The sequence below is a fragment of the Eriocheir sinensis genome, chromosome 2 (genome assembly GCF_024679095.1).
Source record: "Eriocheir sinensis breed Jianghai 21 chromosome 2, ASM2467909v1, whole genome shotgun sequence".
Classification (NCBI taxonomy): Eukaryota; Metazoa; Arthropoda; class Malacostraca; order Decapoda; family Varunidae; genus Eriocheir; species Eriocheir sinensis.
In genome coordinates, this window is record NC_066510.1 from 24215707 (window position 1) to 24242027 (window position 26321).

Here is a 26321-nt window from a genome sequence, read left to right on the forward strand (position 1 = left end):
TATTCTACCCCGCTCTTGTTCCTTGCCGACCCTCCTTTTGCACTCCCTATCTCCCTCGTCACCCTCCCTGCCTTGCTCCACGTAACTCTTCCCTCCTCGTCCTAGTCCTCCTCCTCTCTCCCTCTTACACGCCGCTCGCCCTTCCCTTCCCTTCCCTCCAGCCTCGCCTCCGCTCCATCTAGCTCTCCCTCGCGTTTTCCCCCACGGACCCTCTTCTCTCTCTCTCCCTCCTTCCCTCCCTCCCTGCCTCCCTCCCTCGCAGCAACAATACAAGCTCTCAAGAAGTCCGCCATTTTGCCGTGTTCTGGCTGGGTTTGGTTCCTCGTCGACCTGCTGATAATGACGTCTGTCCGCTGACTCTCTTTCCATTAACCATTTTTCTCCCTTTCCTCATCGGTATTACTTCTTATTTGTTTGCGAGCTTCCTCCACCCTCTCTCTTACTCTGCGTGTGTGTGTGTGTGTGTGTGTGTGTGTGTGTGTGTGTGGACAAGCGTGGTTGTCAATTACCTGCCTACTTTTCCGTCGTGTCCTTTCTGTCACCGCTGTGTACCTGGCGGCGACGACCTGCCTCCCTCGGGTGCCGCGGGCGATGTTAGGGCGAGAGTCGAAGTGAAAAAGCCGCCGAGCAAGTCTTGGTTGGTCTCGGCGGCGTCTAGGGAGCCACGTGACCGGGCAAAATACGAACAGAGTTGAGGAAAGAGTAAAAGACAAAGATAGGGAAGAAGAGAGCAGGGAGTTTCGTTTTATACAGTTTACATAAGGCCACGGAAAGAGATAACGTTAATACACAGCCGCATGTAACTCTACTTCTTCACGTCCTGAGCTATTCGTTTGCTAATTAGAGCTTTGAAACTTCTCTTTAGACAGCCGATCAGATGGCCTCGGTACCTCCAAGCTAAGAAAAAAAATAACTATTGCCTCTACAGAATAGATATTTAATTTCATATATATTTTTTAAGGCAAATACAAAAACAACTCTGAGCTCTTTAAATGAGAACTGGCCATTTTTTTCTTTTATTTACTGATAACGTCCAGCACTCCCTGAAGCCACTAACTCACATTGCGTAACTCGGAAAATTGAAGTTTTACGCTTTCCACTTTTTATTTCAATTAAGAGAGAGAGAGAGAGAGTTCAGATAAAGCTGCACCCTGCTATGCTATCTCCGACATTTGAAAAGAGGGAGGAAGAAGAGGAAGAAGGATGGCAGGACGGAAGTGGCAGAGGTGGATGAAAAAGAAGAAAAACCGGGAAAGCGAAGGATATCTTAAGCAGGAGGGAGGAGTGAAGGAGCCAGGAAGGAAAGGGGATACTCATATTTCTACCAACTCTCCTCTCCTCCTCCTCCTCCTCCTCCTTCTTCTCCCCTACCTCCTCCACTCACAGCATCTACTCGCTTCCTTGCTCTTTCTCCCTTCCTCCCTTCCTTCCATCCCTCTTCTCTCGTTACAAAGATGCCCCGAACGTCACAACTGGCTGGCTGATGAAGCGTCCCTCAAGTGCTCGTTACCGAATATTTATTGCTTCACCTCATTGCGAGTAACCCAAAATTATGGCGCATTTGTAATGAAGTTTTTGCCCCATTATCATCATCATTATTACTGTTGCCATGATTATCCTTATTATTATTGCTGTTATTATTTTTTTATTTATAATTATTGTATTGCCATTGACGTTATTATCATTATTAGTTTTGTTTGCAGTGGTGTTATTGTTATTATTATTATTATTATTATTATTATTATTATTATTATTATTATTATTATTATTATTATTATTATTATTATTACTATTATTATTATTATTATTATTATTATTATTATTATTATTATTATTATTATTATTATTATTATTATTATTATTATTATTATTATTATTATTATTATTATTATTATTATTATTATTATTAATATTATTATTATTTTATTTATCTGTTTTTATTAGTGTTTCGAAATTATTGCATTTATTTCTACAAACGGGTTTAAAAATGTATGTTTCATCTTTATTTGATAGACTTTTGCTTGTTTGTTTGTTTGTTTGTTTGTTTGGCGAGTCTGGTTGACATGGCTTGGGAGCAGCTTTCGGCGTGTTTGTCCACCTGGTGCTTAATGATGTCGAGTCTGGTGTGCCTCGGCCAGTCACTCACCTGTCGCCGCTGCCTTCCGGAGTCAGCGCCTCCGCTCCTCCTTTCAGCGGCGTATCGACTGATGAAAGGCACCGCAGGGACGGGGAAACATGCAGTCAATTCATCTCCCTTCATGTCCATAAGAGACTTCACTCCCCTCAACGGCTAACATAGTACTTCCCTCCCCTCCCCTCCCCTCCCCTCCCCATCCCCTCATGGCTGGCCCACTCTCCTTCCCCTCGTCGCTGGCCCATCCCCACCCGTCACCGCTGGCCTGAACACCTTGCCGCCCCCGCAGCTCCACACAGCAACAGTTAAACATGGAGACAAACATAATATGCTACCTATCTTGCGTTTGTAGACTCGGCACCGAGATACCTTAATAATTTAACGCATTTAGTAGAACACACACACACACACACACACACACACACACACACACACACACACACACACACACGCACACGCAACTTGCTTTTCAATATTTCATTTATATATTTAAACAGTTTTCGTCCAAACGTGGATAACAGTACAAATTATTAATTTAATCAAAACGCCGTTAATCTGTATATATATTGTTTCCCGTTTGTTTAGCAGCGCGAAATAATGGGAAAGTAACTATATGAAACTCCTGCATCAACATATATGTATAAATATTACTTATTTTACTCTGCTGCTGACCTTTTCCGAGAACACCAACAAGTCTAAATTGATGCGTGTGTCCATCTTTCAGTGGACACAATACTCCTTGTGTTGCTGCAGTGGCAATACCGTTTTATTTTAGACGAATCGCTTGTGTTATAGCGCTACGCCTTCTCAACGTAACTTGCAGAGTGCTGAGTCTCGGGGGGATGGGGGGGGGGGGGATCGCTATTTTGTCTGTATCTGCCTTCTCTCTTTGTGGGTGTATGTCTGCAGGAATGCAAGTAAGCGTTAGCATGTAAGTCAACGAGAGTCTCTGTGCCTGGCCGGTGCTTTTTTTCTTTTTGTCTGCGGTGAAGGCAAATTAGATATTGTTGATTCAAAGAGAGCTGTTCTAGTACAGGGGACGCGTTTGATGTCCATAAGCTGACCCACTTCAAAGGTTCTCTGTGAGCGACTTCCGACTTGCTTGTCTTGGCCGCCGACGGGAGGGAGAGAGAGAGAGAGGGAGAGAGAGGCACGGGTCCGATAAAATCTAGGCTACACCATCACTGCTTGTCGCTAAAATTACTGAAAGTCATTAATTATTCTTTAGCGGCGTCTTTCACAGCGAATGTTTCTGGGAATTACAACTTGCTTCCAGCCTTTAAAGACGAGAGAAAAAAGTGTGGGCATTGTTCCACTGTAGAGCAAATTCTGAATATTAAAACATGAAGGGAAAGGCATTTTTTATATACTTATTTTTTGTTCTTTCCTGTTTTTTAAGGATATTTTTTTGGCTCTTTTTATATCCAACCATAAAAGAGTTGCTCGTAGCGGTCCTGGCAACACCTGGATTTGCTTCGTTTTTCCTTCTTTCTTACCTTCTTGCTGCACCATCTTTCCCTTGTCCTCCTTCTCCTTCTTCTCTTCCTTCACATGTTCTTCTTTCCTCCTCTCCTCTCAGGATCTAGACATCAACCTCACTCGCTGTTTGAGAACTAACGTCAACTTGTCAGAGATGCGGAAAGGTTCGATGAGAGAGCGAAAGTTATTCATTAAAAAGTTTTCTCAATTAGACAACTTTTACTTATTTTCTGGTGAAGTGTAATGGACAAGTTTTAATTAATTTTTCTTGGAGGTCTTGAGGCGCAGCTGCAGTTGCTCTTCTTCAAATAGTGAATGTAAAGAGTGCAAAATGTTGAGCAGGTGGAGGCGAAAAGAAAACGAAAAAAGAAACAGGCCTGCTTGTTTTCTTATTTGGGACGTTAAAGAAAAGTAGACGAAAGGAGGTGGGAAAAATAAAATATCCTATTCTCACCTACGTTCTCCACCTCACCTGTCAAACTAAAGATGCCGCGGCCAGAGAGACCTAAGCCGCCTCAATGGCCGCCCTCGCCCCTTCGCCTTACGGAGGAGGTGGCCCACGGGTGACACTCGCCTGCCGCCCACACCCTCCATGGGCACAGTGTCTTCACAATGTAGCATGTTACCCCCACTGCCTGTGTTATCCCAGCTACCTGTGTTACATAGGAGTAGAGAATGGCTGGGGACGAGATTATTTTTTCCCCATACAATGCTGATGACAGTTTAATTGGCCACAGGTATCGTGTGAGGAGTTAATATTGTGATTAGCGTTCTTACTCGCGACGCCTTGATCTGTCCGCTTGTCGGTGCCATCTGTCAGTGCCGAGAGTGAGAGAAAGAAAAACGGGTGATATAAAGTACTGAAGAAAATGAGGAAGACGAAAGAAGGAAAAGGAAGAGGAAAGGAGGAGGAGAAGGAGAGGAGGAGGAGCATACAGCCTCCATCACTAACTGGTGACGGCGGTGATAGTGGGACGTCTCTAAAGACAACCCCCTCCATCTCCCTCCCTCCCTCCCTCCCTCACCTCCCTCGTGCACCAGGTGTTGATGGCGTGACCAGCTTCACCTGCCGCCACCTCCACGGCACCGCGACCATGACAGGAGCTAGACGGTGATCGATACGGGCGAAAAAGACACAAACGAACACACACACACACACACACACACACACACACACACACACACACACACACACACACACACACCGAAAGAGGAAAAAAAAAAGTTTACACCGTGGAATATCTTGGCTCTGTAGAAGTACGCGTCTTATGGGTAGAAAGTATAGACATAACGTATAATCTGCAGTCTTCTTTTTTTCGATTTGTTGGCATTTCGTGACGAGTTAGCGCCGCCACAGGGACGAGAGGTGAGGATGAGGGGATGACGGGCGGCCCCTTCCGTATATGGGCAAGACAAGGGCTTATGGATGGATCAGGGGTTGTTTTTTTATCTGTGTCTGTTTGGGGAGAGACTGAGAGAGAGAGAGAGAGAGAGAGAGAGAGATGTGGAGGAGAAGGGGAATGTGCTGTGTGTGTGTGTGTGTGTGTGTGTGTGTGTGTGTGTGTGTGTGTGTGTGTGTGTGTTAAACCTTCCTTCCCTCTCAAAAATAAAACATGATTGTCCTGCTTATGAAATGCCACTCATGTTGAATATCGTTTATCATTTACACTCCCGTTTTATCGTCACGCCGCTCCTCCGTAAAACTCTCGTGCTCTTTCTCTCTTATTTTCGCATCATTACACGAGCTAATTTTCTTCATGTCATTCTTTATAATATTGCCTCGACCTCGCTGTTCAGTATTTTTTTTTTCTATTTCCTCCTCCTCCTCTTTTCCCTTCTCCATTCAATGCTTATTTTATGGCATTATTTCGTCTGTATATTTATTTAGATTCCCGTTTGTGACATGATATTATAATTGTATCGTGACTCTCCTCCCTTTTTGCTTCTCTTTTTACATAACCTGACTCTTTCTTTCTGCTTTCGCACACCATTTCTTTTTACTCTCCTACCCCTTAACTTTATCTTTAATCACTATTGTTTTTTATCACTTCTCCTCGTTCACTCCTTTCCATTCACCAGCATCTCTTTCTCTCCCCATCATTCCCTTCCCTCTGTGCTTCCCTTCTCTCTCCCTTCAGACATATCTTTCCCACCGTCCTAACAACCCCCCTTTTTTCCTCCTCCTCCTCCTCTTCTTCCTCCTCCTGCATCTCCTTCCCTTTACTCCTCCTCTTCTTGCTTCGTCGCTTCCTCCTCACCCTCTTGAGACCATCTGCTACCTTGTATCTGCGTCCAGTCCTTCCCTCCCTCCTTTTCTCCCTCTCCTCTCTCCATCACCCACACCCTTCCTCTCTTTCTTCCCTGCTTCTCTCCCTCCTCCTGCTCCTGCGCCTCCTGCTGCTGCTGACTCCCCACTTCTATCTTGAGGTGACTGCTAGAAAGATGAACAATATGTAAACTTTTATATTCGTGTAGATTTATTTCATTGTTTTTTTTTTTGTTGTTGTTTTTGCCGTTTGATATATTTACGTGTGAAGAGCCCACGACGAAATTACAGGTGGTGTGTGTCTGTGTGTATGTGTGTGTGTGTGTGTGTGTGTGTGTGTGTGTGTGTGTTGGCCTCGGTACACACGCTGGAGAGCAGGACATTTTTATTTTTTTTACTTTTTGTCAGCTGGAACGTGTAACTCTTCGCTCCCTTCACCTTGCCTCGCCATATCCGCCCTCGCTCGCCCATTCCAGGCGGGAGGGGAGGCCAGCGCTCGTAATGAGGGCAGGGAAGGGGAAGGCGTGGAAGGGGAGCAGCATCAGGAGGAGGAAGAGGCGTGTGTGTCGCCCTCCTCCTCGACCCCGCCTCCCCTCCTCCCCACTTTGTCTCCTGCAGGGAAATAGATCGGCGCCAGGTTTCGGGGTATTATAGTAACATTTTGTGCTTCCTTTTCACACACGCTGACCTTTGTCGCCATAAAAAGGGCAACTAATGTAGTTTATCGGCGCCCCGGGAAAGTTATGCCCCTGTAATGAGGACGTCATTAGTTAATCGCTCTAAATTCAAAACACACACACACTCTAGTTTGTGTTTTTTGTGCTTGTAAACAATCAAAAATTTGACATTTATGACAGGAATACACGAAATCGGAATGTTTCGCCGGCCGCAGCTCCGCTTATAATGGAATCTGTTGTCAAATAATTTGGCTGATTAATCCCCATTAAAAAATCAAATAATTACAAATGGTAAATTTTATGATTCAGGAAATATTTATTCTCGGCCGTTTTTCAGGGAGGACGCGACAAAAATTTGTGTTACACAGAATAACGCGTTCTGGTCTGCTTCTCTGCCGTGTTTGATCGCTCTCGGTCTTAATGATCAGCAACTTTATTACGGCGGGAAGATAAAATCCTGATTAATGATAATTGTATAACATGTGTTTGTTCTGATTACTTGGACGCGGAAGAATGAATAAAATGGTGAGTGTGTCTCGCGGGAGGAGCATGCCGGCCTGTGGTGGGCGGCGGGTAAATATTTGTCGTTTTCTTCGTAAAAATGAGTAAATACATAAACAAACACAGCATTTTGTTGATTCACGTTAATTAATAAAGATGTTTCCACTGCCGTAGCGACGCACCGCCAAGCTGCGAGAGGCGCTACCTGTGCCTGTGGCGCCCCTCAGTTGGGCCACGCCGATGCCTTGTGATCACCTCCAAGGCGGCGGTCGTGCCCTGCCGTGCCGGGCGTGCGCGGGAGCGTCCGGCGCCAACACAGGCTGTAAGGCACGAAGGAATGGGCGCCAAGGTCCGAAATTACCCTTTAAAATGCTGGTAGTCATATTGAATAAAAAATCCGGCATAAAAAGTGCATTGTCGCTCGACCTGGATTGCTTTAAAAATCTGCAAAATTTATGTCTTATTATTGGGACAGCTGACGAGGGAACCAGGTTTTTGCGTTGCTTGTGTTTTACTCTCTTTGTTCTTGCCTTTTTACCGACGCGCCTGATTGCTCGCGCCGCGCCGAAAAAAAGGTTACAGTATATATATATATATATATATATATATATATATATATATATATATATATATATATATATATATATATATATATATATATAGAGAGAGAGAGAGAGAGAGGGTCAGCACACAGTCGTTGGCACGCTCACAAAGGCCCTCACCCCCACCACCCCCGCACACCCTTTCGGCACGGGTCAGGAGCGGGAACGTGGCGGCTCGGTGTAAATAAAACCAAGTTAAGTGTAGCTAAACACAGGCCGCACCCGCCCCGCCCTCCTCCTCCCCTCCCCTCCCCTCCCGGCCTGGCGCGACCCCTCACGCACCGCAAACCACAGGGGTGACAGGTAAAGGTGACATGTTTGTTATGTGGTCAGCGCGGGCCGTGCGGGGGACAGGTGACAAAACGATTACCAAGCGGCCCTGCCTCGACCGGCGCCGCTCGCTCTTTTTCTTTCTTTGTGACATTTTGCCTTTTTCACCAGATTCTCTCTCTCTCTCTCTCTCTCTCTCTCTCTCTCTCTCTCTCTCTCTCTCTCTCTCTCTCTCTCTCTCTCTCTCTCTCTCTCTCTCTCTCTCTCTCTCTCTCTCTCTCTCTCTCTCTGCCAATAAAAAAATACTTCAGTCAACACATTCCCTCATTTTTTGGCCTGGCCCTCGACATTTTCACTTATCAACGTGGATTTCTATCAATCATGACACATTGTTTCTCTTCCCTTCCCTTGCCTTGAATTCACTTTTTCCCTTGCTCCGGTTCCTCCTCCCATCTCTCCCCGTCCTCCGCCCGCCAAACATCCTTCCCTCTCTCTCTCTCTCTTTTCTCCTCTCCTCTCCTCGTCCTCTCCTCCTTCCGCCGTATCCTCTTTCCGCCCTCTTCTGCTTTCGAGATCTTCCACTACCCTCTCTCTTTCTCTCTCTCCCTCCCTCTCGCTTGCTCTCGCTCTCGCTGTCTCGCTCCCCGTCGCTTCCCTCCACTGCCCAGCCTGCCATCGCGGCTTAATAACGGGCGGCAGAGTGGCTGTGGTCATCGACATTGAAACAACTGATGTCCGATTGTCAAGGAGAGAGAGAGAGAGAGAGAGAGGATAATTTCATTTGTTCAAATTTCAACATTTTTGTCATTTTACGTTGTCTCTTTTCCCCTTTCTCTCTCTCTCTCTCTCTCTCTCTCTCTCTCTCTCTCTCTCTCTCTCTCTCTCTCTCTCTCTCTCTCTCTCTCTCTCTCTCTTTTTCCTTTTCTCTCCCTCACTCGGTGCCTGTTTGTTTGTTTTCTAGTAAAAGCGAGAGAATTATCCATTTGTATCTTTTTTTTTGTTGTTGTTGTTTTCCTCCGAACAAAAGTAACACGTCGCTCTCACACCTGGACGACGCGCACACACACACACACACACACACACACACACGCACACGTACACACAAACGCACAAACAAGCGGCGCCGCCTCCCTCCATGGCCCATCCTGTCCAGTTAAACCTGTCGGCCACAATTTGCAAACTCGGTCAGGGGAATCACACGGGAGCCCAGTCACGGTAGGCGTCGGGTCACTCACACACACACACACACACACACACACACACACACACACACACACACACACACACACACACACACACACACACACACACACACACACACACACACACACACACACACACACACACACACACACACACACACACACATGTTCACACTCTACTGGGCTCCGGGTAACCTTCAAGTTGGGGTCTATTATTGAGTTTTTTAAAACGTGCGATAAAATGTCCAGGCAGTTAGCATTTACCCTTTAAGCCGTGTACTTCTTTCCCATAACCTTTCCCGTTCCATTAATGGGATGGGGAGGGCAAGCGAGCGTGATTTTAGTGGCCCCGGCGCCCTATGTGGTCAAGGGACGGCCAAGGGTGGGATGGTTGAGTCGAGAGGAGGAAGGAAGGAAAGGAGGAAAGGGGAAGGCGTTGGAAGGAAGAGGTCGTGTAAGAGTGTTTTTTTTTTATTACTAGATTATTGTGGAAAGGGAAACAGTGGCCAAGCTGATGTGTATGGGTGAATCTCAATGAAGTTTTTCCTTGTGGTGTCATCTGTTTCTTTTTTTACACTACAGTTTGGGTTTATTTAGTTTCCTTCTTTTCACCTTTTTCGCTGTTATATGTGTTTTTGTCTTTTAATCAGTATTTCTACCTCTGTCTGTCTGTCTGTCTCTCTCTCCGGTATGATGAGCCAGGTCTTTATGGTATGGTGAAGGGGAGAATAGGGGCGAATGTCCGTCAGTAGCTGCTGGTTTTCCCTTTATGCCAGACAAAAGACTGCCCATCTTGAGATTTTTTTAACCTCCATCTTTTCTCTCTCTCTCTCTCTCTCTCTCTCTCTCTCTCTCTCTCTCTCTCTCTCTCTCTCTCTCTCTCTCTCTCTCTCTCTCTCTCTCTCTCTCTCTCTCTCTCTCTCTCTCTCTCTCTCTCTCTCTCTCTCTTTAATACACCAGGCTTTGTAGGGCGTCATCCTCCTCTTATTTTGCTTCTTCTTCTTCTTCTTCTTCTTCTTCTTCTTCTTTTTCTTCTGGTTCATATTGTTCTTTTACTTCTTCCTACTCTTTCTCCTCCTCCTCCTCTCCTCCTCCTCTCCTCCTACTCTGCTTGTCCCTTCGCGTGTGTGTCGCCGGAACTCTGGGCTGGAGGCTGTTTCGCGGGGATCATTTGGGCGCTAATGTTGCTGTCTAACGTTTTTTTTATAGCCATTTTGTGTGTGCGGTTATTCTTTTTTTTAACTCGCGACACCATAACCACAGCCATGAGGAGGTGGTCTTTTCTTTTTTGTTAGTGTTGTATTTTTGTATTTTTTTTTTTTTTAAGTGAGTCTGGCTGTGGTGTTTTTTTTTTTTTTTTCACTCCTGTTTTTTCTTGTTTTTCGCACGGAGTTGTTGTTTTGGGGGATGTGCAAACTTTTAGCGGCGCCCCGTGACTGACACCGTGATTCCCGTGGGTGTCAGTCCGTCAGCCGCGGCGTGAGGTGTTGAGGTTTTGAGGTGTTGAATGTTTAAGCTCGGCGATTTATTTTTTATTTACAACAAAGGAGACAGGTCAAGGACACAAAAAAAGGAAACAATAATAAAAAAAAAGCCCACTACTCGCTGCTCCTAAAACGAATCCGAAGAGGTGGCCGAAAGAGATGTGATGATACAGTGAGGGGGAGGTGGGAGGTTGGTGGAAGGGGGGAGTAAGGCGGGGAAAAGGTGGTTAGTGATGTTGAGAATCTACCCGAAAAGCTTACCTGTGAAAATCCTCCTTTTACCCTTTAATTTGTTAGATGCCATTCCTTAATATATACGGACCATCCCATTTTTCGTTCGTATCAAGGAAAGAACCGAACTGAGGCATAAACTGTCGAAATGAAGGATTTTGACCAGTCTTCATTTTAACTCTAGATAATTTTCATAGCGGCGTTCACTTTCTTTGGACAGTTTTCTTTCCTGATAGGCTTACTATTTGGAATGGTGCATACGAATTGGTGAATATACCCGAACCTGTACTGGCTATGTCATCTACTAAGTCTTACTAATAAGGAACTGCATTACCTGGATCCCAACAAAGATGCCAGAAGGACGAGTAAGGAATGGATAGCCAACATTGATAAAGTCATGCGTGGTAGTCTTGGGTCACTTTATTTTTTTTCAGTGCTGCTTTTATTACCAAGTCCATGAATGAACCCAGGCAGTATTTTTTCCTGCTTTGTTTCGTCGTGTTCTATAGTTTTCAGATTCTTGTAGATCATTAATTAAGTTTTTCATTACAGTCTCATTATTTATTACGCGTCACGCTTTACCGGAGCTTCATTTACGTTCATTTTTGTTGTCGTCATTGTGGTGGTGGTGAAAATGAAAGTCGTAGTGGCAGCAGCAGTGAAAATAATGTCACGTAACGCTAGCGATATTTTAGTAAGTCGAAAAAGAAACTATCAGCTACAGCAAGTATTAGTAGTAGCAGTTGGGTAGAAATTTTGTTTTTATATCCCAGCCGAAACTGCCCTCTTTTGACCACTCTTCTCTGTCCTCTTCTACAGGAGCACTGCTAGCTGGCTTTTTTTTGTATTTATTTTTTGCCTTTGCTCTGCTTCCTTTACCCTAAAAAAAATATCTGGAACGCCTCGGTTATTCCACGACCAGACGGCCTCGTTTATCTCCCCGTGTCACCGCCAGTCAGGGAGCGCCGCGAGGACAAGAGGCCGACCACGAATCATTGCATTGTTTGACGCCGACACCAGCGGGAGGGGTGGGTGACATTTGTCTGCGGCCGGGGCGTGCGTGGCGCGTGCTGTGGCCATGGAGGGGTCAGGAGGTCTCTGTCGCGCTCGCTGACCACCCAAAGCTGTCACCTGAGATCAAAAGGTTGGCGTGACATTACTCGCTGAGAGGCCGCCGCTGACGCTTCTTTATAATGGATGATGGTGGGGCTTTTTTTTTCGGGTGCGTGTCCGTGCGTATACGCGTGCATGCTCTCCCTCCCCTTATACGCAACACTTGGCAGTTGTTTTTTGGTTTGTTGTTTTGTTTCTCATGGTGTATTTTCGCGTTGGTTTTAAAATATCGTAAGTGAAGTCTAGTTTTGGGTTCAGTAAAGTTATGTTTCCGAGGCTTCCCTGTGTTTACCAAGACTGTCAATGGCTCGTGAAAAAAATATATATCCAGAACTCAGAAGCGAAAAAAAAATCGTTTCACCGCGGTTACATCTCGTATATTTTTTGCTATCATATATTTATTTAGTTTATTTACACACACACACACACACACACACACACACACACACACACACACACACATACACATACACACACACACACACACACACACACACACACACACACACACACACACACACACATGTACGTACCAGCGTCTCACCCCCCCTTACATCCATCCACCCCGCACCCCTCCTCCTACTCCTCCCCCCTCACCTCTCCCTCCCTCTCTCCCTCCCTACCTCCCCCCTCTCTCCCCGTCCCTGTGTGAAGGTTACAGAACTTCCCCGGTCATGGGTTCTCACGGGATCTGTTTTCGTATTGATGGCCGAGTATTTCTTATTTACACACTGGACCCGCCCTTTCTGTTTTCGCTTACAGAACGTAAATATTGTGACGGAAGATTTTAAGTCAAATGGAGTGGTCATGTCGGGCGGTATTTGGTAGATTGAAAACTGATTGGTTGTCACAAATTCACTTTATTTTTACCGGGCGGCCAGCAGGCGGGGAGGGAGGAGGAGGAGGAGGAGGAGGAGGAGGTTTTCGACATGGACTGATAAAATGAAAAAAAAAAAGAAGGGAGAAAAGATTGTTATTGATTTGCTGGATTATTTGTGACACAGATTTCCAGTTGCTTGTTGTTGTTGGGGCGTTGTTAGGTGAGGGTGGTGGGGGTGGGGGGGCGGGTAACGGAGGAGAGGTTGTGTTGGTAGTGATGTAGGGAGGCTGGGGAGTGGATATTGCTGGAAAGGTGTTACAGTGTTGGTGCTGGTGGATATGGTATTGACAATATGGTTGTTGGTGATACAGGTAATGATGGTAGCGGTGAAGGTAGAGTATGTGACGGTGGTGGTAATGGAAATACTAGCTATGGAGAAGGTAGAGATGGAGGTAGTGTTGTTGTTGGTGTAAGTGGTAGAGATGGGGGTGGAGATGTTGGCTGCAGTAGAGGCAGAGGATGTAATGCTGCATGGTGATGGCGGTAGTGTTGGTGGTGTTGAAAGCAGAGAATGTGACGTTGATGGAGGCAGTGATGAGGTTGGTAGTGGTGATGATAGCAATTAAAATAGTGTGTAAACCTAAACAAAACAATGCAATAGAGGACTGGCAGAGCATAATCGAGAAAAAATAATGTAACAAAGAAAATGTAAATCTTAACAATTCTCAGCTGCATTTATAAATATCGTACAACATAGGACTGTTAGTTTACGCGACACAATGCTCTCATAAAAGCAGACTGATGTTTACACTAATCCTGTGTGTTTTTATTTCTCCACCTCAAGCCAAGTATTAGTAGCCAAGTTTGATATTTTTTTTTCTTTTTTTACTGACAAAAGATCAACGAAGTCAGTGCAACGCACAAAAAAGAAGAGAGTGAATTACTATACTAGTGAGAGAGAGAGAGAGAGAGAGAGAGAGAGAGAGAGAGAGAGAGAGAGAGCAAGGTGAGAAGAAAGAGGAGGGGGCGCTAGAGCATCATAGAGACACACGTAACAGCCAGCAGCGCCTCGGGAACAAAGGTGGCAGCCCGGCCCACTACAGGCACCATGTCGCCCGCCAAGACATAGCTATTGTTCGGCGGCAGCACCTTCGCCCGCAGCACCTACCGCCCCTTCTCCTACCTCCCCCCCCCACTCCCCCCACTGCTGCCCCCTCCTCCCCTCCCCCCTTCCTCCGCGTGGCCTACAGCGCCGTCGCCGCAGGCCACAACGTGTCTTTTTTACCCTGAATGAAGCAGTAGTACCGTGAGTCCGCTTTTTTTCTCCCGCCATGAATGAAAATATAGTACGACAGCTCGTATAAAGTCGTGATTCACCCAACCCCAAATGCATTTTTTTGTGTATTTTTGTGTGTGTTTTTTCATATATATACACACTCGTGAAATTCAAGAAGAGAAAAGTAGATTTTTCTACGGCCGTGAAATTAAAGAAAGATAAAATGCGAGAGTAAAATTTTTTGATAGTAATTTTCTCTATCAATAAAATTATAGAATGTGTGAGAAGGGAATATCCCGCGGGGCTCAGAGCTCAGCGGTAACAAGGGGAAATTGGACTGTATTGCTGATATTTTTTCCCCTCTAGTCCGGATGAAATGTGATTTTCATTAGTTTTATTTTTATCCACGAAAAGAAATATGTGTATGTATATTAAAAAGAAAAATCCGAGAGAATCGCACCGCGTTTCCTCCCTCTCGCACGTCACTTTAAATATTTATTGGAAAAGAATATTTGTACGCTGAATTTCCAGTTTAACAAGTGGTAAAAAGAGTGTACGTGTGATGTGTTATTTATATCGCGCACATTCCCATTCTCAGGAGCACGACTGTCACGAGGAGGCTGCTTCCCCTCCTCGCACGGGCCCTCCACCCTCAGGCCCTCCACTCTCTGCATCCTCCACCCCTTTAGATCTCTACTCTCGTCCTCCATCGCCTATCTCAGTCCCCTCATCCCTCAGGCCTTATATCTTCCCGGGCCTTCCACCCTCACCCCACCCCTCCTCACACCCCTCCACATCCCCTTCATCACCTGGCCATCCACCTTCATGATTCTCCACCTCACTGGCCACCCATCCCTCCTCCTCCCCCTCCCCAACCCACCAGTACCCTCATCCCCCCTGCTCCTCCCTTCCTAAGCACGTCCTGTATTCCTGCAATCGCTCGTAATTCTCATTAACTTGATTACCGGTAATGAAATTAATAGTTATCACAGCCGCGAAATCAAGTGAACCTTTGTTGTGTAAATGTTATCATGCGGTTAATGATCTTTATATCGGGCGTGAGTTTTTTGCATATATGTATTATTTTTGTGGTGCATCAAAGAGAAGAGAGGGGAGGGGGGTGGGGGTCGGGGTGAGGCCAGGCCTGTCTGCTCTTCGGCTGTTGTCCGTGAAACATCATCACGCATTATTATCTCAATGAAGTTTGGCGTTGGGTGGTGGTTGAATGAGGATGGCATTTTTTTTTTTTTTTGTGAGTGTGTGTGTGTGTCTGTTTGTGTGACTGTATGCGTGCCCATTAATTATACTATTATTTATCATTTCGTTTGTTTATTTTATGTGTAGGTGTCAACAAAAATATATGACAAACGGTATGTATATGATTACCCATATCAAACACCATTTCATCACTCAGTCTGTTGCATCTCAATCTCTTCAAAGCGTAATTCCAAGTTTATTTCCATCATCTACATTAGTAGCACAACCTCTGTTATCGCAGTAACCAGTGAGACGACGTATATCATAGTTTCAAAGTTATTTTTTTCCAAGAGCTGTCCGTGTCTGGAACTCTTTGCCTCTTAAAATATGCAATGAAGAGAATGTTAACACTTTAAGTCGGCTGTGAATTCATTTTTTATTGCAGTGGTAACGTAATCATATATAATTAAGCATCCGTCCGTATTACTATTTTAGAATAATTGAAATCTTAGTAACGGTCACTATTTTGTCATACTGATTTTTGTTCTTTGATCCTCTCAGTTTTTCGGACCTTATTTATTTTCATAGTATATATTCCATCTTGTTCACTTTATCTTTAATTATCCGTGCCGTAGATGTCTCGGGGCTTCAGACTTCGTAACTGATACTGTTTGTTCTCTTCTGACTCCACGGTGTTGAATATTGATCACAATTCACCTTTAGTCAACAACGCTTTCGCTACTCTGCTTTCCCTCGACTTTGTCCAATGCAACTCTTAATAACTGTGAAAAAAAGAAGAGCATAAAAAAATGAAGAAACTTTCCATTTGTTGTAGTTTTTCCGGCGGCGGAGCGACATTATGGTGATATTTAATGTGGCGTGAGGCTGGAAAGTCGCCGAAACTGTTGTTGACAAAAGTTCATTACTGTTAGTGCAGCCAAGTTGTTCGTGGAAGAGGGGGTGAGGGGTACCTAAGAGAAAGAGAAAGAGAGTAAGAGGAGGGGGGGGGGGAGAGAGGAGGCTAAAGTAAGGGGTAAGGGAGTGAAGGAGAAGGGGAAGGGAGGACGAAAGTGGTGGATTGCAAAAGAAGGGAAAGTGGAGGAAGAGGCGGATGTGGAGGTGAACGAAGTAAGCGAAGGATGGTAAAAGGTTAGGTTAAAAGAGACAAAGCAATCAGAATGGCAGATGGGGAAAGAGTGAGAGAGAGAAAGAGAGGAGCAAGAGGAGAAGTGGCATGAAATAGATGTGAAGGAGGAGCAGGAGAACGAAGGGAAGAAGAAGAAGGAGGAGGAGGAGGAGGAGGAGGAGGAGGAGGAGGAGGAGGAGATGAAAGTGAGAAGACATACGAGAAGACGAGGATGAGGATGAGAAAGAAAAGCAGAAATAGAACAAGAAGAAAAGAGAAGGAGGAGGAGGAGGAGAACAACAAAGAGAAAGAGGAGAAACAAGAAGGGAACGATTAGAAGGAGGAAGAACATAAAGAGAAAAGGAGAAGAAGAAAGAGAGGGAGGACGAGGAGAATCTACCAAAAAAAAGACGAAATTAGGGTGCATCACAAAAAGAGGAGGAAACAGAGGAAATGCAAGATATGTTGAAATGGACTGCGTAAAGGAGGGAAGGGGCAGCAAGTAGGTGATGAGCAGAGGGGACTAACGAAGGAACAAGAGAGGAGTGAAGGGAAAACAAGGGATCTGAAGAAGGAAGCGAATATTCTTGATAGCGTGTGAAGAATAAAACACGTATTGATGGATCGAGAGAGAGAGAGAGAGAGAGAGAGAGAGAGAGAGAGAGAGAGAGAGAGAGAGAGAGAGAGAGAGAGAGAGAGAGAGAGAGAGAGAGAGAGAGAGAGAGAGAGAGAGAGAGAGAGATGACTAAGATTCCTACCGTGAAACAAAAAAAAAAAAAAGAGCTCACACATTGACGTCATATCTTTGCAGGACATTGACGGTGACATTAATAAGAGGAATAATTACTAGACGAGGAAAACACGACGAAATGAGGCCGGAAAAAGCAAGGCGAAATATAAATGACGATAATAATAATGATAGTGATGATAATAACAGCAATAATGATGGTAGTGTTGTAATTACCATTATTATTATTATTATTATTATTATTATTATTATTATTATTATTATTATTATTATTATTATTATTATTATTATTATTATTATTATCGTATCTAATTAGACGGTAGGAACGCTTTAGGAATAAACAATATCAACAACTATTTTCTACATTCCCCAACAAGGCCGCCGTAAACAAACAAGCAAACGAACAAAAAACATTGCAGGAAAATCATAGCGACGTACATTTTTCAGTATTAAGAAAAAGGAACAAGGAGGAAAGTAACGCACAAACTAATAAAACAGGAATTAGATAAGTAAATAAACGAATACATAAATAAATAACAACCAGTCCCTCCCCCCTCCCCCCCTCCCCCCCGCTGACCCTTGCCCGTCTCTGCGCCTTTTCCTACATCCTGGATTTCATTTAATGTAATCATCAATCTTTCATCAGAGAATAAAACGGTTGCCTGGCCTTCGCTCCGGCCGTAAGCTCGGGATCTGTTAATTAGGTTTGAGCCCGTGACGAGACGCGCTACGGAGGTTCCTAGTTAATTAATTTTTCAGACATCCTGATTAGAATTCTTTTTTTTTTCCTGTTCTCTTTTTTTTTTTTTTATCCATGGACGACTGGGTATATTGTTCTGTGAAATAATTACCGAGCTGGAGGTGTGCATGTGCTTGTTTATTTCGATTAAAATTTCCGTCAGGGGAAGAATAGACGTTGTGTGAGTTTGTGTGTGTGTGTGTGTGTGTGTGTGTGTGTGTGTGTGTGTGTGTGTGTGTGTTTTCGAGAGACGGGTAGAGAGATAAGTAAACAGGCAGGCAAACACACACACACACACACACACACACACACACACACACATACACACATACACACACACGTACACACAAGGATATAACACGCCCTATGAATATTAATGAAACCCTATCGTAGTCATAATAATAATCATATAACAATAATAATGATGATAATAAAAGTCTGCATAATAAGTTCAGTCACTCCTTTCAGACAGAACAACAGCAAACGGAATATATTTAAGATAGTATGCAAGTCGATATAAAACAAGCAAACACACATGAAGAGGCACAGACAGACAAGCAAACAGAAAGACAGAGACGAACCGCTAAACACTGCAACAAATTCACACACACAAAAAAAAACACAGACAGACAGACAGAGAAGCATACAAGCAAACAGACAGACAGACAAGTAGACACACTTACACAAAACACAATGACCAACCTCCTCCTAATTCAATCAAGTACAGGTGTGTCGGCAAAAACCCGGACGTTAATCGGACCCAAACAACCGTGATGCTGCACCTGACTGTTACGAGAGGCGCCCTGTTCAAGAGAGAGAGAGAGAGAGAGAGAGAGAGAGAGAGAGAGAGAGCTCATGATGCAGGTCTGGGTCTTACATTTCCTCTCACGTTTAGGGAAAGACAAGCTCAGAAATTTTAATTAGCCCGACACTTAAAACGGGGAAAAAGAATAATCTAGTTTCCATATTCTGTCTTTGCTGCCTCCAGAGCGTGTGTGTGTGTGTGTGTGTGTGTGTGTGTGTGTGTGTGTGTGTGTGTGTGTGTGTGCGCGCGCAGGCGTGTGCACCCAAGAAATTGCCTAGGAAACGTCGATTGATCTTTATAGCGTCGGCACCGGGATGAAAGGTCGGCAGCCTAATTTGAGATCAGGGCTGAAAAAAGGTCTTGTTGGGGCTGATTCATGCATGCAAACACACACACACACACACACGCACACTCTACCATCACACTGACTCACACCACACTTAGCCGCCAAGAGTTAGTGAATGAATAAACCCTTAAACGAACGAGCCTGGCATCTTATTATTCGGACTCTCGACAAGTAAAATCCCTCTAAATATAAACCCAAGAAATCTCGTCTCAAACATGCCGGATTATTTTCTTTTCCCTCTGCGTCGTATTTTTTACATTCCAAGTAGATTTCGAGGAAGATTTCTGAGTCTGCTGGGATTATTTTTATGCGTGTGAAAGTATAATTATTGTACGTGAATAACCTTTAGGAGATGAATAATAGTGATTTCTTTGGAAGAGGAAATGGCAGTGAAAAGCCAGAGAGACCGCCAAGACAAGCTAAGAATACATAGGAGTGAAGAGGGGAAAGGATATGACTGTCTATGGTGGAATTATCGTTTCTGGGAAGTATCTGAAAAGGGGCGAGTTTTCCCTTGGACTGAGACGAGAGAGAGGCAGCGGCGGCAAGTGGGTGAGAGAAAAAGGGATGGAGGAGTGTGGCGAGGAGGTTGAAGGGAGGGAGGAGAGAGAGGTGGGGAGATGAGAGTGACGTGAAGGCGGACTGGAAAAAGGAGAGGTGGGGAGGTGAGAGTGACGATGAAGTAGAATGGAGAGGAGCGGAAAGGTGGAGGAGGGATGAGCGTGAGGGGGAAGTTAAGGGAGAGATGGTGAGTGAGAGACAGTGCAAGTGAGAGGAAGAAGTTAGAGAGAGTAGAGGCTGGTAAGAGAAGAGATACGGGTAGGTGGAGAGAATGGGATGGGTGTGAAGAGGAGAGTGAGGGGAGAGAAGAGGGGTGAGTATGACAAGGAGGATGAAGAGAGGTGGGGATTAGGTTAGAGGGGAAGGGAGCATGAGTTTGAAGGGGAAAGGATGAGTAACACAAGGAGGATGAAGGGGAAGGTGGGGATTAGGCTAGAGTGGAAGGGGGGGATGAGTTTGAAGAGGAGAGAGGTGAGTATGACAAGAAGGATGAAGGGAGAGGTGGGGATTAGGTTAGAGTGGAATGGAGGATGAGTTTGAAAGGGAGAGAGGTGAGTATGACAAGAAGGATGAAGGGAGAGGTGGGGATTAGGTTAGAGGGGAAGGAAGGATGAGTCTGAAGAGGAGAGAGGTGAGTATGACAAGAAGAATGAAGGGAGAGGTGGGGATTAGGTTAGAGGGGAAGGAAGGATGAGTCTGAAGAGGAGAGAGGTGAGTATGACAAGAAGGATGAAAGGAGAGGTGGGGATTAGGTTAGAGGGGAATGGGGGATGAGTTTGAAGGGGAGAGAGGTGAGTATGACAAGAAGGATGAAGGGAGAGGTGGGGATTAGGTTAGAGGGGAATGGGGGATGAGTTTGAAGAGGAGAGAGGTGAGTATGACAAGGAGGATGAAGAGAGAGATGGGGAAGGGAGGATGAGTTTGAAGGGGAAAGGATGAGTAACACAAGGAGAATAAAGGGATATGAAGGGGATTAAGTTAGAAGGGAAGGGGATTAAGTTAGAAGGGAAGGGGGATGAGTTTGAAGGGGGATAAGCGAGTAACACAAGGAGGATGAAGGGAGAGATGGGGATTAAGAAAGAGAGAAGGGGAAGGGAGGATGAATATGAAGAGGAATGTGACAAGGGGGAGGACGTGAGGAGGGGGGGGGGGGAGGTGCGATGGTGACGGCGTCTAGACTTTGCCGACTTTAATCAGCCACCTTCATGTCATCTGCATTGCTGATGAGGGCGGGGGACGGCCTTCGTTCACTGTATCGGCCATATTCGAGTAATAAATACCCATACGTACGCTGGGAAGGCCAAGGAAGATATGTAGGTGCGCCCCTGTGTGTGTATGTGTGTGTGTGTGTGTGTGTGTGTGTGTGTGTGCTGATATAAACACACAAGAAAAGACAGATAAGCGCCTGCCACGTGACAATAAAACACGGCGGGCCAGCGTGGATATAGCACAGTAAAACACCTTCACTTTTAAATATGCGGCCGGCGATGAATCCTAGAATTTCGGCGGAAGAAAAATTGGAGGAATGGAGGCCACATTTCGGCAGCGGGACCTCCTCCAAATTTTAATTAGTGGCTGGCCGGGCGAAAAATGGCGGGCTGGCTTGGGGCCGGGGGAGGCGCCCTGCAGGCCAAACCCGCCCTTGCGTCCCCCTTCCCGATGGCCCCCTTACGGCCCTATTTTTTGAACCCTCTCATAAAGTATTTTTATTACTTTTATTAGTCTGATTTTTTCTTACTTGGCCATTTTTCGCCCATGTGTTTTAGATATCTGTGGTTAATACAATTATTTAGAATTACACATAGACTTTTTTCTTAGCCCGGAGGAATATTGCATTTTAACCCATGCATTATAATACGTTTCTGGTGAGGGTAGACTCCTGGCCGCTGCCTCCGCTCCTGCTGCTTTTTCCTTCTGCTACTGCTGGTGCTGCTGCTGCTGCTGATGATCCTACTTCTGCTCCCGCTGCTAGGGTCGTCTTTGGACTTTAGAGCCGCTGGGAGTAAACACACACACACACATACACACACACACACACACACACACACACACACACACACACACACACAGGTATACGTACAGCTTGAAGTTACAGTCTTGAATTTTAGGTTTCTCTCTCTCTCTCTCTCTCTCTCTCTCTCTCTCTCTCTCTCTCTCTCTCTCTCTCTCTCTCTCTCTCTCTCTCTCTCTCTCTCTCTCTCTCTCTCTCTCTCTCTCTCTACTCTCTAATATCAGTAGTGGGAAAGCTCCTTATGAGTTGATAGATAGATGGATAGAAAGATAGATTGAGAAGTAGATAGAAAGATAGATTGCGTTCTCATTGTCGTTTCTCATCATTCTTCAGATGCTTGAGAGAGAGAGAGAGAGAGAGAGAGAGAGAGAGAGACAGACAGACGAGCAGAGGCAGCAGACAAGCAGACAGACACAGCCGCGCGGATTGACGAGCTGCAGACAGGCGGAGCGCGATGGTCAATGTTTACCGGCTAAGTTTTCCGCCTCCAGTGATAGAAGAAAAATGAGGCTGGACTTAATACACTCGTAATGGACGCCTAAAAGCCCCCCATCATTCTGCAGAGCGCAAGAACTTTTTTTTTGTTGCCTTCTTTTACAGCGAAGCATTACTGGCTGGCTCTGGGGGGGGGCGGGTTGGAGGATCTTTAATGTATTTTAGAGAAAGCGTTTTTGCCTTTCTTTTATTTTCCCCACGGTATACTTGCTGCTTCTTCTTTTTCCCCTCCTCTTGTCACAACTCTTCATCTCCGGCGATTTTTTTTAACATTTTTTTGTTTTTTTTCAGATTTTTTTTTAATTTCCGTGTCTTTTTTCCTTCTCGTTTTTCCTTTTCAAGTTCAAAAGTGACTATGGGACTTTCGAAATTCATTCATTCATTCTCTCTCTCTCTCTCTCTCTCTCTCTCTCTCTCTCTCTCTCTCTCTCTCTCTCTCTCTCTCTCTCTCTCTCTCTCTCTCTCTCTCTCTCTCTCTCTCTCTCTCTCTCTCTCTCTCTCTCTCTCTCTCTCTCTCTCTCTCTCTCTCTCTCTCTCTCTCTCTCTCTCTCTCTCTCTCTCTTCTCTCTCTCTCTCTCTCTCTCTCTCTCTCTCTCTCCTCTCTCTCTCTCTCTCTCTCTCGCTGTTACCATACGCTTTGTTCATTTCTCCGCGTGCAGCTTGCGTGTCGTGTACAATAATTAATCAGCATACACGCGGCTTCGTGGATGTGTTTATAATGCGTCTGTGTGTGTGTGTGTGTGTGTGTGTGTGTGTGTGTGTGTGTGTGCGCATTAGCGTTAGTGAGTGCGTTCTTCCGCTGATTCTTGCCTGCATATCTTCGTCTTACTTATAATTCGCTATGTTTCATTTCTCGTATATTTTTTTCCATTGTGTCTTTGTTCATAAAGTATAACACGTATCTTTTTTCACCCACAGATGGCGTTGGAGAAAGTGGACAGCATTAGTGGGTCCTCCTCAGGATTCCCCACCAAGTCCCCGCCGCCCCTGAATCAGTTCAACGTGCCCGCCGAGCTCTTCCAGGTAAGCTACGGCAAAAACTTGTGTTCCATCTCCCTTCTTGGCTCTCTCTTCTCTCTGTCGTACCTCCTCCGCCGGCTACCAGGTGGTCTTGCGGCGAGGTGGTGGCGCGACGCCCTGGCAGAAAGGAGACACGGAGGCAAGTTGTGGGTGTTATCACCTTGGCCGAGTTAGGACCACTGAGGCCATGGTAGCCGGAGGGAGGGAGGAAGCTGAGGCAGTAAGATGTCAAAGTCATTTCATAAGATCCTAGCGACATTATCTTTTTAAACGATGGGCGTTGCCGATGTTCTTTTGTTTCATTGTTACTGCTGTTTATTGCCGCCTCATAAGTGGTAGCATTAAGTCCTCTGGTATATCTTACTGCTCTCAGCCCGTGTTCATTTCTCACTTTTTCTCCAGTAGTGATAGAAATCTTATTAGTCTTCCTGGTATTATTACTATTATTATATGCCATGTACTATTTTTATATCTTAATGTTATAGTGTAATATTAACGTTAATAATGTCGATTCTTTCTAAGACGAGTTTAAGATCATAATATTGTCAGTCATGAATACAAATGAAGCTCATAATACTTGCATATTGTTCCTTTTTACTATAGTTACTCTTAATATATTGATGTCAGTACGTTAGGCCTGTCCCTGACGACTTGTGACTCTCCCTGCTGCAAGACAACCCTTCTTTTGACCATCATCTTGACACTTTTTCTGTTTAACGACATTCTACATTACTGTGACTTCGAAATTTCTGCACAAGACGACTGACTCTCATTTCGACGCTAATGTTCGCACACCGGAGTATTAGCGGCTCGGGATGTGCTGCTGCTGACGGTCTACACATGCAAACATATACAGCATCGCTCGCGCTCGGATTTAGCCACGGTTCTCCTCGGCGAGTGACCAATTACCGCCCTAAACCCACCGGGCGAGGACGCAAAAACACTGAAGTGGTGTATAATGTGTCTAATTTTTCTCTCGTGTCAAGTGCCTTAAATAACGGTGTTCCTCAGCGCGCGTTCCCCGATCCGTGTGTTGGTTTTCTCGGCGCCTCGCAGTGCGTTCGTTGCTGCGGGATTCTGGTTCTTTTTCTCCCATCTTTGTGTGTACACGTTATCCCTGATCCTCATATTGTTTCGTGATCCTCTGCTTTGTGCTGTGAGGAAGTGGTTCTTTTGGTACCTCTTCAGTCCCATTGATGATGTTTCCTGGAACGTTATGTATCCTGGGAACGTTTTTTTGCTTTTGTTGCTTCAGAAACGATCAACTGAGGAAAAGATATTTATGTGATCCATTTTTTTTTTCTTTTTAAGTCGGACGATGATGGTAATGAAGAGAGTTGGTAATGATACAGCACTTGTTGGGATATAATTTAGTAAAAGTTCCAGATTATTTAACTGAAAAGTACACTTATTGTTAACTGTTCATCGAAAGAAAGTTATGAAGGGCGTCTTATTATATATACCGTGTCCTAATATTCACCTTGGAAGACATCCTTGAACTAAAAGTATTGATTCTTGGGGTCATTTTCTATTCCCATGTAAAAAAAAAAAACATGAATATCTTCCCTACCAGAGACGCCTAAATACTGCAACTTCGCCTATGGATTTTTTTACCTGTATATTTTTTTTCCGTGGAAGTTGACCTTACACAACGAAAAAAGAATAATGTTTACAGAAAAGCACGTAGTAGGCTCAATTGACCAAGAAGACCCTCTCGGCCGGAAGGACGGACCAAATTGGCTGGTCAGCTAATCAAAAGAGAGTTAAAGGGGAAAAAAGAAGCTTGTCATTGGAGGGTCATAGGGCTATAGAGATGAGAGGCCACGGGAGGCTGAAGGCGACTACTGGGGGGGGGGGAGAGAGAGAGAGAGAGAGAGAGAGAGAGAGAGAGCGGTGAGGATGCTATGTGAGGAGGTATATTGTGCATATTTATACTACTCTCTCTCTCTCTCTCTCTCTCTCTCTCTCTCTCTCTCTCTCTCTCTCTCTCTCTCTCTCTCTCTCTCTCTCTCTCTCTCTCTCTCTCTCTCTCTCTCTCTCTCTCTCTCTTCTCTCGTCTCCCGCCTTCCTGCTTTTGCATAAACCTTTCACTCTCTCACTCACTCTTTCTATCTGTCTCGTCTCTCTTATCTCCTTTCTCGTCTCCCGTCTCTCTTCCTCTGCATATGCCTCTCCCTCGCTTCCAGTCCCCGTGCAAACCTGGGCGGGTGGTGAGGATTCGTAAAACACCGCGCAGGCCAATCGAAGGAGGACTTGCCTCGGTACACGCATTCCCGCTGCCCATAAGGAGATTACGCGGCGGCACAAGATGAAGTTGTTTATGGACGCAAAAACCTAGGCCGTTGAGGTGTTTTTAGGATGCTGCTTCCTGTAAGAGGATTATTCTTTGTGTGTGTGTGTGTGTGTGTGTGTGTGTGTGTGTGTGTGTGTGTGTGTGTGTGTGTGTGTGTGTGTGTGTGTGTGTGTGTGTCTTTTCTTCCCAGCTTTGGTCAAGGATGGCAAAATTCAAGAGGCGAGAGTAGTCGTCATGTTCCTGCAATAGAATTTTATCATATAGATGATGAAACTATTGAATATTACTTCACGTACGAGCTTCCGTCGGGTTTTTCCTCCAAAAGTCGAGAGTTTGGGTAAAAGAAATATCCTCCCCTCTAAAAATTACATCCAATGATTACAATAATGAGATCCAACGAATAAGTCAAGCTCTCAGGCTGTTGAAGTCCTGTTAATAATTAGGATGATTCAAATCCAAGTAGTAAAGAAATTTTAATGGAAAATTTTTAATTAAGTATCAGCTGAAGTCGAAGTTATCTGGCCCGGCCACCTTATTATTCACACGCTGGTAATAATGCGAGAGGTGAGCCCCGCCCAGCGACCTGCATTTTTAATCACACATCTCTTAACAATTTACAACGTTACCAGGACGTAGAAGAGGAGAAGGAAGGGAGCAAAGAGAGTAGGTAAGGGCGTTAGCGGACGGAGGCAAACTGAGAGAGAGAGAGAGAGAGAGAGAGAGAGAGAGAGAGAGAGAGAGAGAGAGAGAGAGAGAGAGAGAGAGAGAGAGAGAGAGAGAGAGAGAGAGAGAGAGAGAGAGAGAGAGAGAGAGAGAGAATTAAAATTTTGTAGCAATATCAAGAGTGGATAGCATATAGTTTTAAGAAAGAGAAAGGTCTGGATACGAAAGATTGAGAGAATATGAAAAACAAAATCGTGCAGCA

General features: G+C 45.0%; 1 protein-coding gene across 4 annotated transcripts in view; it reads left to right on the forward strand.

The window, feature by feature from the left end:
- The window catches only part of LOC127001540 (protein pygopus-like), a 202516-nt gene that overhangs the window by 148180 nt on the left and 28015 nt on the right, over nucleotides 1-26321 (forward strand). For 3 of the 4 annotated variants that reach the window (XM_050866171.1, XM_050866179.1, XM_050866197.1), the window contains one exon: nucleotides 23002-24954. In XM_050866171.1, coding sequence (XP_050722128.1) covers nucleotides 23002-23277 — 276 coding nt within the window. In that variant the 3' untranslated portion in view covers nucleotides 23278-24954. Of the gene's footprint in view, nucleotides 1-23001; nucleotides 24955-26321 lie in introns of those variants that run through there. The other variant, XM_050866189.1, reaches the window with a different exon arrangement.